This window comes from Erinaceus europaeus, chromosome 2, assembly GCF_950295315.1.
Source record: "Erinaceus europaeus chromosome 2, mEriEur2.1, whole genome shotgun sequence".
In the NCBI taxonomy this organism is placed as follows: domain Eukaryota; kingdom Metazoa; phylum Chordata; class Mammalia; order Eulipotyphla; family Erinaceidae; genus Erinaceus; species Erinaceus europaeus.
Window position 1 is genome coordinate 77450535 of NC_080163.1, and position 19466 is coordinate 77470000.

At 39.7% G+C, this 19466-nt stretch overlaps 1 protein-coding gene and 1 long non-coding RNA gene across 2 annotated transcripts in view; one reads left to right on the top strand and one right to left on the bottom strand.

Moving 5' to 3' along the window:
* Positions 1–19466, top strand: part of LOC132535839 (uncharacterized) — a 611211-nt gene that overhangs the window by 382822 nt on the left and 208923 nt on the right. The gene's annotated exons all lie outside the window — the stretch shown is intronic.
* Positions 1–19466, bottom strand: part of PRAG1 (PEAK1 related, kinase-activating pseudokinase 1) — a 57708-nt gene that overhangs the window by 15583 nt on the left and 22659 nt on the right. The window contains exon 4 of the mRNA XM_007519955.3: positions 8678–8835. Coding sequence (XP_007520017.1) covers positions 8678–8835 — 158 coding nt within the window. The remainder of the gene's footprint in view (positions 1–8677; positions 8836–19466) is intronic.

A 19466-nucleotide genomic window follows, 5' to 3' on the forward strand; every position in this document is an offset into this window, starting at 1 on the left:
GAGGGAGATTAGAGAGAACATTGTTTCACCGCTCCTGAAGTGTCCCCTTTGCATGGTGCTCCTACATGGTAGCTGGGGACTTAAAGTGGATGCTCATGCATTGGTAAAGTGTGAGCTCTACTGGGTGAGCTATCTCCTGGTGTACAAAACAAGTTTTTGAGTCTGAGATACTTCTTTCAGGTTTATCTGTGTAAAAGACACATTCCCTTCTTACAGAGACTCCAGTGGGGCTTGGTAAAGGTGAGACTATCAATCATTCTGAGTTAAATTTTTGTAGACTGCGACTTCCCTTGACCATTTTCCCCCCTCCCTGCTCTTTTCCTGGCTGAAGGTTTCCCCAAAACACTGACTGGCATGTGACCATTAGTCACATTTTTCATTATCTTCCTCTTACTCCATCTCTCTTCAGTAGAATGAGGACTTCCCAAAGAAGGAAGTCTTTACTTTTTCCCTTCCTTCCTTCCTTCCTTCCTTCCTTCCTTCCTTCCTTCCTTCCTTCCTTCCTTCCTTCCTTCCTTCCTTCTTTCCTTCCTTCATTTCTCTTTCTTTCTTTCTTTCTTTCTTTCGCTTTCTTTCTCTCTCTCTCTTTCTTTTTTTCTTTCTTTCTTCAATATCTAGGAATGTACTGAGCACATAGTTTACAATTAACAAATAAATATCAAATCACTGATTGAATTTATATATATATGGAATTATTATTGAGAAAAAATCAAACTGCACAGTCAAAATATTTAATTTAATGTATGTATCTGTGGTTTTCTCTCTATAATCATAATAATCATCATCATAATAATAGTAAGAATAACAACACATGGTACCTGTATTCAGTGTATGAATCAGACCTCTGATCTGTGACATATGTTAATGAACACTCTCTAATTTCCTATAACTATGAGAATCTAGCATCCATGGATATGTTAAACTATAAAACTTGAATTTTGATGTTCTCCTAAATAAAAAAAAAATGAAACTGTTCTTCATATATGAAATTCACATAGTTAAAGGCAACCATCTAAGGCATAAGAGCCTCCAGATGATTATTTATTTATTTATTTATTTATTTATTTATTTATTTCCCCTCTGTGACCACTTATTTTATTATGGAACTGGGCCCATGTTCATCATGGTTTCATTCATCCAAGACTGAACTTTTTCACTTACACAGAAAAAAAAAAAAAACAAAGACACTACAGCACCACGGCTCCCCTGGAACTCTGGCATTCCCATGTGGTGCCAGGCTTAAACCTGGACCATGTACTTGGCAGGGCAGGTGAACTACTCTGACAGTCATTTAGATAATCATTATTACTAGTATATACTCAGCACAGACAACACTCTTCTTTGTAGCATTCATGAGTCGGTCCCAAACCAAGCATAAATCAAACAACTGCAGAGACAGATTCTTCCTGCCAGTGAGTGACTCACTGTTAAGTGAACTGCCCACATGGGCAAATGGGGCAACAGATGTGCTTGGAGAAGTAATAAAGACCATGTACACAGAGAGGGGTGAAATGAACACTGATACAAAAATGGTACTTTGTAAACATGAAATTAGAAAACAGTTTAAAATTGCAACTGCTATGAATTTCCATGATGTTTGCTTTACTTAGAAGTTTAAGGTTTTTTTTTTTTCCCATAAAACTTAAATAGTAGAGGACAAACTTTAACCACTAACCATGATGAGTTTCTAAGAAATGTATACAAACTACTACTATGATATACCCTGATAAGATTTTGTCTTCAAATCATTCAGTTCAGACAATAATAAGTGTGCAAAGCTCAACAAAAATGCACCATTTTTAAAAATTGTCTTTGTTTTTCTTTATGTGGTATCAGGGACTGAACTTAAGGCCTCCAAAATGCTTGGTAGTGCTGAAATAGCTTTCTGGCCCAATTTTTTATTCAATTTTTTCCCCCCATTACTGGGGATTTACCACCATGTGCTGACTTTTCCAGGTAAAAAGGAAAGACACCATAGAACGGAAGCTCGCACCGGAGTGACAGGGGCCAAGCTTGAACCTGGGTTGTGTGCAAGGCAAAATAGAGGTGCTCCTAGGTGAGCTATCTCATTGGTCCTTGTTTTCAGACATAGATCGAGAGAATGCGAAAGAGAGCAGGAGAGAGAGAGACACCAAAGCACTGCTCCACCATCCATGGAGCTTCATCATTCTTATCTTTGGTGCTGCTCATATTCTTTTCATGTGGTGTCAGGGATCAAACTGAGGGCCTCCCATGTGAAAGGCATGTACTCCATAACACTGAGCCACCTTCAAGGTCCTCAGTAGTGAATTCTTACTAAGGAAATGCGATGTTGTATTTTGACTAAATATATAACACTGGAGAGGGAACATGACATTATATTTTTAAGAAATTGTAGCTTGAACTAGTTCTACTTTTCCTGTGTTGATGCATTCTTTCAGTTTCAGAACTAGAGATCCAATAGTAACAAAAGGTTTGATGGATGCTGGAGAGGTTGTGGGGACAAAGGAACTCTTCTACACTGCTGGTGGGGATGTAAATTGGTCCAACTTCTGTGGAGAGCAGTCTGGAGAACCCTCATAAGGCTAGAGATGGACCTTCCATATGACCCAATAATTGTTCTCCTAGGGATATATCCTAAGGACTCCACAACATCCAACCAAAATGATATGTGTACACCTATGTTCATTGCAGCACAATTCATAATAGCTAAAACCTGGAAGCAAACCAGATGCCCAACAACAGATGAATGGCTGAGAAAGCTGTGGTATATATACACAATGGAATACTACACAACTATTAAGAATAAAGAACCCACCTTCTCTGACCCATCTTGGATGGAGCTAGAAGGAATTATGTTAAGTGAGATAAGTCAGAAAGATAAAGATAAGTATAAGTGATCCCACTCATAAAACAGAAGTTGAGAAAGAATAACAGAAAGGGAAACTCAAAGCAGGATCTGACTGAGTTTGGAGTGCTACACCAAAGCAAAAATCTCTGGGTGGAGGGTGAGGGTAGATATTCAGTTTCATAGGGGGTGGGATTATGGTGGAAAGCAAAAGGCTGAGTTGGAAAAGCCCTCAAAAGTAATTTGTAAAAAATGGAAATAGGGTGAGTCGGGCGGTGGCGCAGCGGGTAAAGCGCACGTGGCGCAAATCGCCAGGACCTGCGTAAGGATCCCAGTTCGAGCCCCCGGCTCCCCACCTGCAAGGGAGTCGCTTCACAAGCGGTGAAGCAGGTCTGCAGGTGTCGATGTCTTTCTCTCCTCCTTTCTGTCTTCCCCTCCTCTCTCCCACAATTTGGTGGTGGGAATGGTGTTGATGTACATTCCTATTAACTTGTAGTCTCATAAATCACTAATTGACATATTTTTTAAATAAAACAAAACAAAAAAGGTTTGATGGGTAAATGTGGTAAAAGTGAGTAAGGGATCATGGGAATGAAAAATCATTGTTAAACAACATCTAAAACAAGTTGTTCTTGATTAATGATAAAAGCTGAATGATTTCTTACATTTGAAGAGCAGTGGATCTGGATATTATCTAGATAAATGTTCAAAAGATGAATAAATATAAGAAGGATGGCTGAATAAAGAGAGAGAGCCCCCCTTTTGGTTTATTGACAGTTTCATAGCATGGTTCTTGGTTTAAAGTCATATATGAAGCAGCAAAGAAAAATGATTCTCTCTAGACATCTAAAACCTGCCATATTTATTATTATTTTTTAAAAGAGTACTGGGGGCCGGGTGGTGGTGCATCCATTGAGCATACATGTTATCATGTACAAGGACCAGGGTTCAAGCCCTCAGTCCCTACCTGCAGGGGAAAAGCTTCAAGAGCAATAAAGCAGTGCTGCCGATTCCCCCCCCCCTTTCTTTCCCTATCTCCACTTTCTCTCCTAGTTTCACTCTGTCCTAACAAAAAATAAAATAAAATAAAATAAAAATAAATGGGAAAAAAAGGTATTCCTTGGAAAGAAAATGAGATGGTGGGGGAAAAAAAGCAAATACTTTGTACTGATGTAACAGTTCAGACTTTGAAGTGCACTTCCATTGAATAACTCACTGATGATGAAATATATATATTGCAAGGGGAATTTTTTCCAAGCTAGCTATCACTATGGTATCATAAACCCCAGTGGTTCCCTATTTCCATTTTTTTTTTAAATTAAGTTTTTATTTATTTATTTTACTTTTTGTTGCCCTTGTTGTTTAACATTGTTGAGGTTATTAATGTCATTGTTGTTGGATAGGACAGAAAGAAATGGAGAGAGGAGGGGAAGACAGAAAGGAGGAGAGAAAGACATCGACACCTGCAGACCTGCTTCACCGCTTGTGAAGCGACTCCCTTGCAGGTGGGGAGCCGGGGGCTCGAACTGGGATCCTTACGCAGGTCCTGGCGATTTGCGCCACGTGCGCTTTACCCGCTGCGCCACCGCCCGACTCACCCTATTTCCATTTTTTACAAATTACTTTTGAGGGCTTTTCCAACTCAGCCTTTTGCTTTCCACCATAACACCAACTTTGGTTTATTGACAGCTTCATAGCATGGTTCTTGGTTTAAAGCCATATACAGAAGCAGCAAAGAAAAATGATTCTCTCTAGAGATCTAAAACCTGATTTAAAAAACAAAGAAGTATACTGGGGGCAAGGTGGTGGTGTACCCATTGAGCATACATGTTATCATGTGCAAGGACCAACTCTGTGCCCCACTTACTCGCACCTGTTTTTAGAAGCAGGTCAGGCTGTTCCTATCCTTTCCCTGATCTGCACTGTTAGCCTGTACCTTTGCTCTTTTTATTTTTTATTTTTAAGATTTTATTTATTTATTCATGAAGAAGATGCGAAAGAGAGAAAGAACCAGGCATCACTCTGGTACATGTGCTGCTGGGGACCCCATGCTTGAGAGTCCAGTGTTTTATCCACTGTGCCACTTCCTGGATCACAGCCTTTGCTTTTCTTTTATTGGTTCCTTAACACACAAAGCCCTCTCCTCTTCCTTGTACTTCCTCAATTCTAACCAAATCAGATGAAGTCTCATGCTTTAAAAATACGTATTTATTTTTTGCCACAAGGGCTTACCTGGACCTTCATGCCTACATAATTCTGCCACTGCTGGTAGACTGTCTTTTTTCCCCCTTCTTAGTTATACCTAAAGAACCTTAGAGCAACCATCAGGCTTTGCTGGTTCTGAGAAGCCAATTGCTAAGGCAAGTTAGCCTGGTTCTCATCAACACCAGCTAGCTAGTGGCCAATGAAGAACTTCATTTCAGACTACTGCTTCACAAATGGCCCTACTGCCCAAGAATGGGGCAGCCTGACCACCACGGGCTCAGATACTTCATGTGTTCAGCCCAGCCCTTGAGGGAACAATCTGCCTCATGGAAGTTTTGCACAACTGGGTGGGAAAAGGAAAGAAGATATAACCTAGGAAAATTTGCAGGAAAAAAGCTCACACACATACAAAAACTTTTGGTCACATCACAGCTAAGAAATTTCCCATTTTCAAGTCAGAGTTATTAGAAGTTTCCCATTAGAAGACATCAAAGATTGTCTTAGAATACATGTTTTTGTCTTAGCAGTGCCTATCACTTAGACAGAAAAATTTTGGTGACAGTACTGACAGTGGAACCCTCTAATCCAAAAATGTGTAGTGAGAATAAACAGTTCCATAAGAATAAGAAAGGAGGGAGCCGTCGGTGGCGCAGCAGGTTAAGCACAGGTGGCGCAATGCATAAGGACCAGCGTTAGGATCCCGGTTCGAGCCCCCGGCTCCCCACCTGCAGGGGCTCGCTTCACAGGTGGTGAAGCAGGTCTGCAGGTGTCTGTCTTTCTCTCCCCCCTCTCTGTCTTCCCCTCCTCTCTCCATTTCTCTCTGTCCTATCCAACAACGACAACATCAGTAACAACAACAATAATAACTACAACAACAATAAAAAGACAAGGACAACAAAAGGTAAAATAAATAAATAAAATTACAAAAAATAATAATTAAAAAAAAGAATAAGAAAGGAATTCCTGGAACCCTACCTCCCCAGAGCCCTGTCCCATTAGTGAAAGATAAAAAGACAGGCTGGGAGTATGGATCAACCTGGCAACACTCATGTCCAGTGGAGAAGCAATTACAGAAGCTAGACCTCCCACCTTCTGCACCCCATAATGATCCTGGGTCTATGCTTCCAGAGGGATAAAGAATAGGAAAGCTGTCAGGGGAGGGGATGAGATGCAGAGTTCTGGTGGTGGGAACTGTGTGGAATTGTATCCCTCTTATCCTATGGTCTTATTAAATCAATTTAAAAAAAAGGAATTCATGCTACACAGAACAGTGGAATAAAATTAAAAGGTTAGAAAGAAACCCCCATACTTAGAAACAACTAATTTTTGAGAATGTGGATCAAAACACTAAATAGAAAAAGAGAATCTCTTCAACAAGTGTTGTTAGGAGAACTAGGCTAAAAATGAGCAATTAAATTAAATGTGGCTACCACATATCACTCTGCACAAGAGTCAACTCCAAGTAGATCAAAGACATGGACCTTAGATCAGAAACTATCAAAAAGCATATAGGAAAACATTGGAAGAACACAATTCAAAAATGTTTTCAAAGACTCAAGTCCAACTGCAAAATAAACAAAAATAAACCAATGGGACTACATCAAACTGACAGGCTGCTGCTCAGCAAAAGTGACATCATCCAAACAAACTTCCCTGGACAGACAACCGCACCAATGTGTCCTGGAACTCAGCTTCCTCAGAGCCCCACCCTACTAGGGAAAGAGAGAGGCAGGCTGGGAGTATAGACTGATCTGTTAATGCCCATGTTCAGCAGGGAAGCAATTACAGAAGCCAAACCTTCCACCTTCTGCATCCCACAATGACCCTGGGTCCATACTCCCAGAGGGTTAAAGAATAGGAAAACTATCTGGGGAGGGGATGGGATATGAGATCTGGTGGTAGGAATTGTGTGGAGTTGTACCCCTCTTACCCTATGGTTTTATCAATGCTTCCTTTTTATAAGTAAAAAAAAAAAAGAAAAAAAAGAAAAACTGAATAACTGCTCAGCACAAGCTACCATCATCCAAACGGAAAGACATCCTACAGGATGGGAGATCTTTATACAACATACCTCAGATAAAGGACTAATAATCAAAATACCTAAAGAACTCAGTAAATTTAGCAACAAAGAACCAAGTAACCCCATAAGAAAATTGGTAGAGGACATAGACAGAAGCCTCTTTGTGGCAGAGATCCAGAGGGCCAACAGACACATGAGAAAGTACTCAAAGTCACTGATTATCAGAGAAATGGAAAAAAAAAAGACAAGAAGAAGATAATTAATTTAAGCCTGTGAGAATGTCAAAGGATAGAAACAACATATGTTGGAGAGAATGTGAGAGAAGAGGGACACTTCTGAACTGACGGCAGGACTGTAAATTGGTTCACCCCCTAATGGAAAACAGTCTGGAGATTTCTCAGAACACTAGAAATGGACCCACCCTCTGGTCCAGTAATTTTTCTCAGAACACTGAGATCTAAGTATACATACTATGTTCACTGCAGAAAAATTTTTAATAGCCCAAATCTGGAAGTAACCCAGATGTCCCATGATAGATGAGTGGCTAAGAAAATTGAGATATATCTCATTGTCCCAAAAGTCATGATTTATTTTGGCATTAAAAAAAATAGAAAAATGTAATAATTTTCCTGACAACCTAGTATATACATAATGGAATACTACTCAGCTGTTGAAATCATGAATTCATCTCCTTTGCCTCATCTTGAATGAAATTTCAAAACATCATTTTAGTGAAATAAGTAAAAAAAAAAAAAGGACAAATACTGAATGATCACACTTATAGGTGGAACTTAAGAAACAAGGTAAAAGAGGGAAATCACAAAGTGAAACTTGGACAGGGCATGGTGCATTGCACTAAGCAAAGGACTCTCAGGGAGGAAGATGAAGAGAGAGGTAGGTGGTGGAGGGAATCTTGAGGCCCTGTTGCATGATACAAGGCGGAGATGAGAAATTGTACCCATGTGTCAGCAGCTGTACTGTAAACCATTAGCTGCCCCCCAATAAAAATGAAAAAAAAAAGAGAAAGGAATTCATTCTAAAATATGTCAAAACCCAACATACAAATTAAAAAAAAAATGCAGGAGAGGATACACACACTTCCCAATATGTCTACCAAGATAATTACATATTATGCAGTAGAGTCTAATTCAGAAAGTGGAGGGATGGTGTTTGATAAAACTGTCATATTTTAATTCAACAGTTACTTATGCAGGTCCCAGCTGGGCCCATGTGTGTGCATGTACGTATGTGAACATGAGACAGACAGAGGGTAAAAACTTCTTGCTGGCATCTACCCAAATCTCCTGAGAAGTAATTCTGAGCCAGAAACTAAAGAACAAACCAATAGAAAGGTTTGTCATGAAGCAAATAGTCCAGGGTCTTTCAAAATGTTTTCAACCCAATCTCCTCCCACCTTGCTGCCACATGGATGATACATGTGTAATTGAAGAGGACAATTTGGGATGTGGCACATCATCACATATTCAATAAGGATTTAACTCTAACTGTGCCTATCTACTTTAGGGGGAAAGTAAGACCATGACAGGAGACCCAATGCAGTCTTCCCACATCATGGCAATTAACCCACATCTGACCTTGCAGACCTGAGAGATCAAGTTTGTTACCTCCATCACTGCAGGTCCTAGTGTCTGAGGCCAGGCTGTCCGTGGATCCCGTGGTGAAGCTGACGTGTATACCTCTGAAGGATGGGCTGAGGCTCTCTGCAGAGCCTTGGCTCACTTTTTCCAAATCAGAACTGCTCTTGTTCATTTTTAATAGGTGCCTGGAAAACATAGACACAAGCAATAGGAGTCACACGTTAGTTTCTATTAAAAATGTCTATGCGCCAAGGATGTACTATGCTCTTGAAGTTTGACCCATGCCAGCAAGTTAGGAAAAAAAAATGGTTTGTGGAGCTCTTCTGAAACCATATATGTAGAATGGTAGGAGAGTTGAGTATGCTTAGGAAAAGTAAGTTTATTAAATTTAATTTAAACCAGCACCAAAATAATGAATTGGGAGTAGCTGCCTTCAAATTCTAATCTTACCTGACAAAACATTTATGTCATCAATTGTTTTTCTGTGCAGTATTTCTAAAGAGAATGGAACATTTCATACAATTACATAGACACACACACAGGTTTGAATAGCTTTTGCAACATTACAGTGTAAATGAATTGCTAGCTAGGACCAAATATGTGGCATTTCCTTTTTTTGTCTTGTGTAGTCTTAATAAAGCTTTAAAGGATCAAGGGTATAAGTCCTTGGAATTAATAAATGCTTAGAAAGAACCATGCTAACATAACCCTTTTCCCATATCCAGGAAATCTGTCCTTAGGCTTTCTATGAAATCATTTATTTATTTATTTATTTTTAACTAAGATAGCAGGACCAACATCAGACACAGAAATATCAAGTTCCTGGGGATGGGGGGTGGGGTGAGGATTGCCTTAGAGGAAAGAAGTCCCATTATTAAGGAGAGTGTTTAGCTTATTGATTTTGCCTTCTCCCCCTTTCCAGGAGCTACATGAATATTCATTCTGACTTGACATTTTCACCACTAAGTGAAACAGATCACAATCAATCCAGCTCTTTTCCTGTTGGTGGTAACCCAAATTTGTCTGAAGTGGTATTTCCTAATGACATTCCTATTCCCACTACAGCAGATCTATATCTCAATATCTGTTGTAGGAAATGTATAATGCAGTATTGATTTGGCATCAGAGCTGCCTTATTTAATGCATATGACCTTACAGTCATGAAGTTATTGATTGTTCTTTGTGTTCAACATTCCCAGACCCTGCACTGGTCCTCCCAATGACTGGGACTCCCTCAATTAATAGAGTTCAGAAAAAGTTTGTTTGCTATCATTCCCCCTTACTCCAACCCTTATTACTATATTAAAATGTCTCTGAGCTGTAAAATCTAAGTGTTTCAGTGATGGTATTACAACTATTAGTATAGTTTCTATTTCAATGTCACTATGGGGATCTTGGAAAAATATCTATAGGAAGTGCCATGGCTCCAGATTACCTTTATTTTCCCCTCTGGTCCTCCCAATCACTGGGACTCCCTCAATTAATAGAGTTCAGATTTTCCCACAGAAAATTTCATAAAATATTTTTATCCTCACCAGATCCATCAATAATGCCTTTCTCAGAAGAAGCAAGGATATAAAGTTATGAATAAATGACAACTCCTGTCTATCAAGAAAGCCAGTTCTGTGGCAATCCAACTTCTCTGCCACCTCTCCCCAAAGTAGTCACTGAAGCTTCTTGGTCATTTTATTTTATTTTATTTCATTTCATTTCATTTTGGATAGAGACATGAGAAATTGAGGAGGAAGAGGGAGATAGAGAAGGACAGAGAAACCTGTAGCACTACTTCCCCACTCATGAAGCTTACACCACTTGAAGGTGGGGACCAGGACTTTGAACCTAGGTCTTTGTGCATTGTTACATGTTCACTCAATCAGGTGGCCCATCATCTGGCCCGAGTTGCTTGATCTTTAGGCTTAGGAAACTAGCAAGGGAGAAATTCCAGCTCCACAGCTCTACAAATCTAGAAAAACACTTCATGAAATGTATATAAGTAGATAAACTAAAAAGACATAACTGTGTGTTTGTTCATCTCCATTTAAATGTGAGGCTAATCCTTTCTTTCTTTTTCTTGTACTGTTCTGGTCTAGTTTGGATCAGAGATTAAGGTAAAATCATCACATTAATTGGGTAACTTTTCCCCATTTTGCAATTAATTTTATCTGTTCCTTGAAGATTGTTAAAATTTACCTGTAAAATTATCTAGACCTGATTGCTGTATAAGTGATATTGGTAAAGATTTGATTCTGATAAATCTGGGACCCATGTTTTGAGGACAGAAAGCCAAGAAACAGATCTCTGTATATAAGACCTAGCTCTCTGACAAATGGAGTGATGCATCCATGATGGGAAGATGGACGGTTACTTCATGGTAATACATACCAGCTATTTATAGTAAGACAAAAAAGTTTTATTTATATATTATATATTTATATAATTTTATTTTTGATAGAAACACAGAGAAATTGAGAAGGAAGAGGGAGATAGAGGAGAAAGACACCTGTAGCACTTTTCCCCACTCATGAAGTTATCTTTTAAAAGAGAAGGTAGAATTATAGTTCACACAATGTACAAACATAATATTTTAATGGGGGGGGGACCGAAGATATAATATCTACTAGAATGATGCCAACCAGACTTCCCTGGACAGACAACCCCATCAATGTGTCCTGAAGCTCCGCTTCCCCAGAGCCCTTCTCTACTAGGGAAAGAGAGAGACAGACTGGGAGTATGGATTGACCTGTCAACGCCCATGTTCAGCAGAAAAGCAATTACAGAAGCCAGACCTTCCACCTTCTGCATCCCACAATGACCCTGGGTCTATACTTCCAGAGGGTTAAAGAATAGTAAAGCTATCAGGGGAGGGGATGGGATACAGAGTTCTGGTGGTGGGAATCGTATGAAGTTGTACCCCTCTTATCCTATGGTTCAGTCAATGTTTCCTTTATATAAATAAAAAATAAAATAAAATAAAATAAAATCTACTAGAATAAAATACTACAAAAATTTGGACTGAGCAACCTACAATTCATATAATTATAATTCATATAATTGATGAAATATTGTTACCTAGAGTATAAGAAGGCCATAAGAAATAGAAAAATGATCCCACTAAAAGGATGGGTATGAGTAAACAGTTCACACACACAAAACCAAATAAAAATATGAAAGGCCAATCAACATATGGAAAGATGGTCAATCTGATTAGTAATACAATTAAAAATGAAATAAGGGGAGTGGGGCAGTGGCGCAGCGGGTTAAGCACACGTGGTGCAAAGCGCAAGGACCAGCATAAGGATCCTGGTTCAAGCCCCCGACTCCCCACCTGTAGGGGAGTCACTTCACAAGAGATGAAGCAGGTCTGCATGTGTCTATCTTTCTCTCCCCCTCTGTCTTCCCCTCCTGTCTCCATTTCTCTCTGTCCTATCCAACAATGACGACATCAACAACAACAACAACAATCAAAACTACAACAATAAAACAACAAAGGCAACAAAAGGAAATATATAAATAAATATTTTTTAAAAAATGAAATGAGATTTCATTTCATATTCTTCAACTCTGCCTGGCATTGGGTATTGTTCACGTGTGGGAGAATGGAAATTGCGTACACTGTTAGTTGTTCTACAGATTGGTGTATATTCACATGCACAAAATACTTTGGATAGTGACTTGATGAATCTTGTAAAGTTAAATATATCTTGTAAAGTTAAATATGATTTCTGATTTCTGCACATTCCTATGATCTAGACAGAATTTTAAGATATACTTAAAATACTAAGTATAGTATACTAGGTATACTTGTAAAATACTAAGTATAGTATACTAGGTATACTTGAGCAACGCTATTTAAATCACCAGTAGTCAAAGAATGGCTAGATCAATAGTGGGATCATAGCAGTTTATTGCCTAGCAGGATCATTTTAACAAAACAGAAAAAAAAAAATCTATGTATGTAGGTATGCATATACACACACATGTATGAATTTCTGAAGGTTAGCTTTCTTAAACATTTTTATTTCCAGGCTTGCTGGATCATGATATTAAGTATATTACTTACTACGGATCTTGGTTAGAGAGAAAGAAGTTAAAAATCAATGCTCTCAAATAAGGGTCAACCAAATTTTATCTTAAAGAATCAGATGGAAAATAGTTCAAACTCACAGGTCTTAGGGTCTCTGCTGCAACTACCAATACAGCTGTTATATCAAATTTTTATAGTATGCAAATGAAGAGAGAGAGAGAGAGGGAGAGGGAGGGAGAGAGGGGAAGAGAGAGAGGGAGAGAGAGAGAGAGAGAGAGGAGTTAAGATGGGGAGCTACAAAAGAAGACCTTGTAAAATCTTAGTATCCAAGCTATGTGAGACTCTGGTGCTTTCTGGGAGTACTACTGCCATTTCTGTATTTTAAAAGTTCAAGTAGTCCAGATTTCTGTTAAGTAATTAAAGTCCACAAGGTAAGGGGCCAGGGCATAGTATATCTCGTTAAGTGCACATGTAACCTACCAAGTCCAAGGATTCAGGTTCAAGGCTCCAGTCCCCATTAATAGAGGGAAAACTTCATGAGTGGTCAAATAGTGCTACAGTTATCTCTTCTTCTCTATCCCCCTTCCCTCTCTTTTTTTTAAAAAAATATAATTTTATTTATTAGAGATAGAGAGAAATTGAGAAGGGAGGGGGTGATAGATAGGGTAGGAAACAGAGAGATACCTTCAGCCTTACTTTACTACTTCTGAAGCTTTGCCCCTGCTGGTGGGGACCAGAGGCTTGAACCTGGGTCCTTGTGCACTGTAATGTGTGCACTTAACCAGGTGCACAACCACCTGCCCCTTTCCCTCTTCCTTCTCAATTTCTCTCTGTCTTATCAAAAAAAAATTTTTTTAAGAAGAAAATTTTTATAAAAGGGAAGTTAAAAAAATTCAAAAGGCACTTAGAATGTCAAGTACAAACTTGGAGTTAAAGAGCAATCCTTTATCTTAATAGATCTTGCGAGCAACACCTCTGTCCTATGAGTGGTAACAGAAATCTTCCCACTTTGTAAACTATGCGGAGTGCACTCAGAAGAGAGTTTCCATTTTGACTAGGGAAATGAATAAAGCCACATCAGACTACAAAATGAAAAGGGAGGCTTGCCATCAAAGTAGACATTTATTTTTGTGTTTTCAGCCCTGAAAAAGACAATATTCCAGAGCTGACTTTTCTGAATCCTGACACATTGATCTGTCAGACACAGGGCCACATGACATTCCCGGTCACTCAACAACACATAGGAAGACTACACTCCTTAAAAAAAATCTATTTTAGGGGCTGGGTGGTAGGGCAGAGGTTAAGCACATGTGGCACGAAGTGCAAGGACCGGCATAAGGATCCCAGTTCCAGCCTCTGGCTCCCCACCTGCAGGGGGGTCACTTCACAAGCAGTGAAGCAGGTCTGCAGGTGCCTAGCTTTCTCTCCCCTTCTCTGTCTCTCCTCCTCTCTTGATTTCTCTCTGTCCTATCCAACAACTACAACAGCAATGACCACAATAATAATAACAGCAATGATAAACAACAAGGGCAACCAAAAGTGAAAAAATGGCCTCCAGGAGCAGTGGATTCATAGTGCAGACACTGAGCCCCAGTGATAACCGTGAAGGCAAAATATATGTATCAAAAATATTTTCTTATTAATTATTATTGGACTGGTCTTCCATAAAACTAGTGTCAATCATTTTCAAGATAAAAATCGGATCTCACATAACTTGAGGAAGTAGCTTTAGAGTCAAAGCCACATGTTCCACTCTTTCCTCCTTAAGTGGTAAATAATATCCTTATCAGTTGCAATGGAGCATGGTCCACACAGATGTCTTTGGTCATGCAGTGTGATAAATGACTTGTTCTTGCTCAACTTCCTTCCCTGCCCCCCCCCCCCTTTGATTAGCCACAGTCATAGGAGAGTGGGGTGAAATGACTGCTAGTGACACTGCATCCTCACAGGCTCAGGGCTCTGCAGCTGCTGCCCTATGTTTTCAGAATGTCTTTTCCCCTCATTGTCCTTACAGAAAGAAACACTGCCAGAATTTTCTCCATATTCTGTTGGGAGAAATCTGAGGGGGAAAAAAAAAGTCCAACCGGAAGAGCTATCTGCCAGACTTCCTCATCTGTAGGAACAACCCTCCTCTAAAAATACCCCTTGAATTTCTGAACGTCTGAAATGCTTCATGGATGCCTAATACCTCCTTCTCCCTCCCTCCCTCCCTCCCTCCCTCCCTCCCTCTCTCTCTCCCTGAAACTATCTCAGATTTCATATGGCTGCCAGAATCTCACAGGACAGCACAATTTAAAGTGTGGTCAAGGCAATATCTTATTCTTACTACCCTGCCTTTCGTTTAGTTCACACATATCTGGTTAAGAGGTTTTTGTTTGTTTGTTTGTTTGTTTCTGAAACTGAACATATGTGAAAATTCAAACAATGCCAGGGCATAGTTTTAGACTAGACCCTAGTACATACTCACAATACCAAGACTTTGAATTGACTGAACTCACTATGAGGTTTAGCGATGACTCAGAAAAGACCTTTGGGAATGCTCTGAAAGCATTAACAACAGAAAACCCCATATATAGTTTTTAAATCGCCAAGAGGAAATGAAAACAGACTGGTTTTAGATGCAAATGAATCAAGCCATGCCTAAAAAAAAAAAGCCAAGAACCTCTTACCATCCTAGACTTGTGTCTGAGGCTCAGTACTCATCAGCATGGCTTCCTCCAAGTCCTGACAGGTAGGGTAGCAACTCTGGTCTTCGGGAGCAGCCCTGAGGTTGAAGGGCCAGCTTCAGACTGTAGAAGTGCCTTGTCAGCCTGCTGTGAATTCACCAACTCAAAGCTATTTCCCCCTCAGTTCCTCTTTGACTTTTCTATAAAATACACTTCCTGCCAAATCACAGGAAAATAGGGACGGCTCTGCCTCTGTGACCTGCGGCTTCAGTCTCCAATTGTCTTGTGTGGTTCTATCATCGGAAACATTTCAAGTACTTTCTAAAATACAATAAGCCTCACCCCATTATTTGCTGCTTTTTAGTCACCTCCGAAAGTCAAAATCAGCAAATGATTCAAGCTGAAACACTGGATTTGTCTGCTGAATGAGAACACCGCACTGTTACTATCTCAAGCTTGTATTACCTACTGTGTGTCCTCTGTCCTGTCTATACCAAGTACCATTCATTCTTAGGGTTTTCAAGGAATAAACGCTGGGTGCCCACTCTGGGCTGAATACTATGTTAGGAGCTGGAGACACAATAGTGAACAGAGCTAAAACAGTCACTGCTTCCACACACAACTTGGTAAATAAATATTTATCAACTTCCTCTAAAAACATATAGATGGGTCAAAACATGTCTTCACAAAAAATTTACAGACTTGGAATAGAGCATTCTGATTCCCTATCTTTCTAAAATATTGTCCTTACGATGGTAGCTGACCCTGAAGAGCCCTATACAGTTTTTTTTTCCCCTTTTAGCAGGGCTATTCCTGGGACTTGGTGCCAGCAATAAATTGGTGGCCAATTCATAGCATTTGTTTTTGATAGAGATAAGTTGAGAGGGAAAGGGGAAATAGGGAGAGACAAAGAAAGATACCTGCAACCTTACTTCATGGCTCATGAAACTTACCCTCTGCAGGTGGGGACCGGGGGTTAGAACCCAAGTCCTTGCACATGGTAACACGTATGCTCAACCAGGTGCATTACCACCTAGCCTTTACAGTTGACTTTTTAAAAAAAAAAAAAATTATTATCTTTATTTATTTACTGGATAGAGACAGTCAGAAATTGAGAAGGGAGGTAGAGAGAGAGAGAGAGAGAGAGAGAGACCTGCAGCACTGCTTCACCATTTGTGAAGCTTTCCCCCTGCAAGTGGGGACTGGGGGCTCGAACCTGGGTCCTTGCGCATTGTAACATGTGCGCTCAACCAGGTGCACCATCACCCGGCCCCTACAGTTGACTTTTAAGGAGTCGTGACTCCTTAAAATCAGTCACCCCCATATTGAAACACTTTAGGTCCTCTGGGGGATAGGAGGGGGAAGGAAAACAAAGATGTATTCAGATGTCCTCTGAAAAATCTCAATTTCAGATATTTTCCTCACTGTCTATATACTAGAGTACATAGCTAGATATTTTCCATTGTATTGTACTGTACTGTACTGTATTGTATTGTATTATATTGTATTGTATTGTATTATCACCTGGACTTCACTGCTCCAGGCCAACATTTTCCAATAGAAAGAGAAAGACAGAGAAACAGAGAGAGGGGAGGGACATGATTCTTCAGTGTTGTGGGGGCTAGGCTCAAACCTGAGTGGCACACATGACAAAGCAGGCATTTTCCCAGGTGAGCTATGTGTGCTGTTGGACCATGTCTAGATTTCTTATCTGGAAGGAACTATTACTTTTGGTTAATACACTTGTACTTTCCCTCATACAACTTTTACTCCAGTGGAGGTTCTCTCTCATTGTCCCCAAAGCACTCTCCATCCTTCTCTCTTCTCTGCACTATTGTAAATAGATATAGTTTTCTCTTCCCCTTCAAGCCTTTTCCATCATCAAAGTGCAGCATCAGGCTCACTCACCTACAGGCCCCTCCCAAACCATAATTCTTCTCTGACTTATCTGTCCTTTCTGAACTGAGACTGATTCCCACCACTGAGCATTCAATTATAATCCTGGTTAGATGCCTCTAAATGTTTCATTTTGCCACCACCAGATTCTAAACTATTTGAGAATCTGTACAACAGTCATAACTTGCCAAATCACAGAATAATTAGTTGAATACTTTTTTGATTAAGTTTATCTGACTCTGTTTTTAGGCATCTGGGAGGATAAATGTGTTTTTTTCTTTTTTTTTTTTTTTAAAGAACTGTACTTGCCCAGCAACACTTATAAAGGCAGGAACACAAAGCAAACAATACTTGGGAAAATTGGATTCAATCACTAATCCTTTTTCAAATCTGCAAAATATAGAAGTTCCAAATATCTTGAATTTTCACATTTCACTCTTTTTTTGCCACCAGGGTGATTTCTGAGGTTCCAGGCTTGCAACACTCCATCATTCTTGGTGGCCTGTTGTTTACTTATTTATTTATGCTTTTCAGTAGAGAGAAAGCATGTTGCTTGTGAAACTTCCTGCTTCTGGTGAAGATCAGGGATTTAAACTTAGGTCCCCTGCACACGGGAAAGTCTATGCCCCAATGGTCTCTTCTTGTAGTTTTTAAGTCATTTTTGCTTTCTTTTCAGGAGCTAGGAGTGAGAAAAGAGCTGGAAGCAAGCTGGAAAGGTTTTTATTATCTTCAACCTTGGTCACTTTTGATACTAGGACAATTTCTTGTAAAGTAGCAGCTGAAGGGATTATGGGCTCAGTGTCCTCTGGGGACATATTTTCCCCAGTGATTTATTAGCATCTTTAAAAATAGCAACTCAGTTTCACTTTTGGTCAAGTGACTTCTAGATCCCCAGGATGCAGGTTTGTTAATCTGCATTTGCAGTTAATGCATCGGTGACTGTGACTGCGGGGAGACTATAAACTGAAAAGCCCTTTGGTTCAAACTAAAGCTGAATGCATTTTGCATTCAGTGGAAACCATCTCAGAAAAATAAGGTACTAATTACTTTTAAAGAATGTACAACAAGCCAAACAGCCCACTGGTTCAAACAAAAGTTCAATGCCTTTTGCATTCAGTAGAAATCATTTAATAATAGGATTAAGACAACTTATTTTTAAAGATAGATACAGCCACAGGATCACACATACACATACATGTTTAGGCTTCATGCTGGTTTTAGTCGAGGATTAACATGCTTACATTAGTTAAATGGGAATTTTAAATATTTTCCCCAGCTACATATAGAGTATACTTCAGAATGGAAAGATTCAAATAGTATTTAAAAAGCTAATTTCTCACATGTCAGAAATCAAGTTCCTTAATTTGTGACCCCACCCCCACCCCCTGTCTGCAAGACAGTGCTTTTTTCTAAGGAAGCTCTGTTGCCCAGTGCAGGAGTGTGGAAGGCAGATATTTGGAGTTTCCTATCATGAGAGGTCTGAGGCAAGGCTGAGGATGAGGAGATGGGTTGCTGAGGGGCAGGTAAGAGATCACTGAAGGACCTGGCAGCTTGACTCCATCACCCAGTCCATTCAGTCTCCACTATGATCATCAATGAACAGTGAGTCTCCAACTTCGGGGCTAGAATGTCATGAAGGAAGCTCTTAGATCTGTTATTACAGGGACAGATGGGAAGATGAGAAGGAGGTGAGTAACAAATGGCAGTAAAGACTGAGCAACTGTAGTTATAGAGGGCATATTCCACCAGCTGCCCTGTCTCCATGCATGCACAGTAGGAGAAGACCCTCAGGAGCCTTTGGGGGGAAAATGCAATGTAAGCTTTTGAGAAACTTCCCAGATGGACTATCAAAGTCACTTGTGGTTAAAGGCTTTGCCACCTGGGCTAGGGATCTGTCTTCATCACTGACTGATTGTGGCTGTGGAAAACAAACAAACAACCCCACTTTATCTCTCCAAGTTTCAGCTTCTCACCTGCATAAAGGGAGACCAATAATATATACATGGGACTGAAAATTCAGTGAATTAATAATTAATTATGTGCTAAAGCAGCATGAGGTAATACACACCTCATTTGGTTCCAGACCTCTGCAATTAAGTGAAGATCACAATAAAGTGCGTTACATAAAATTTTAGTTTCTAGTGCATATGAACATTATTTACACTATACTGTAGTCAGCTGGGTGTGCAATATAGTACTGAGCCTAAAATAATGTATGTGCTTAAATTAA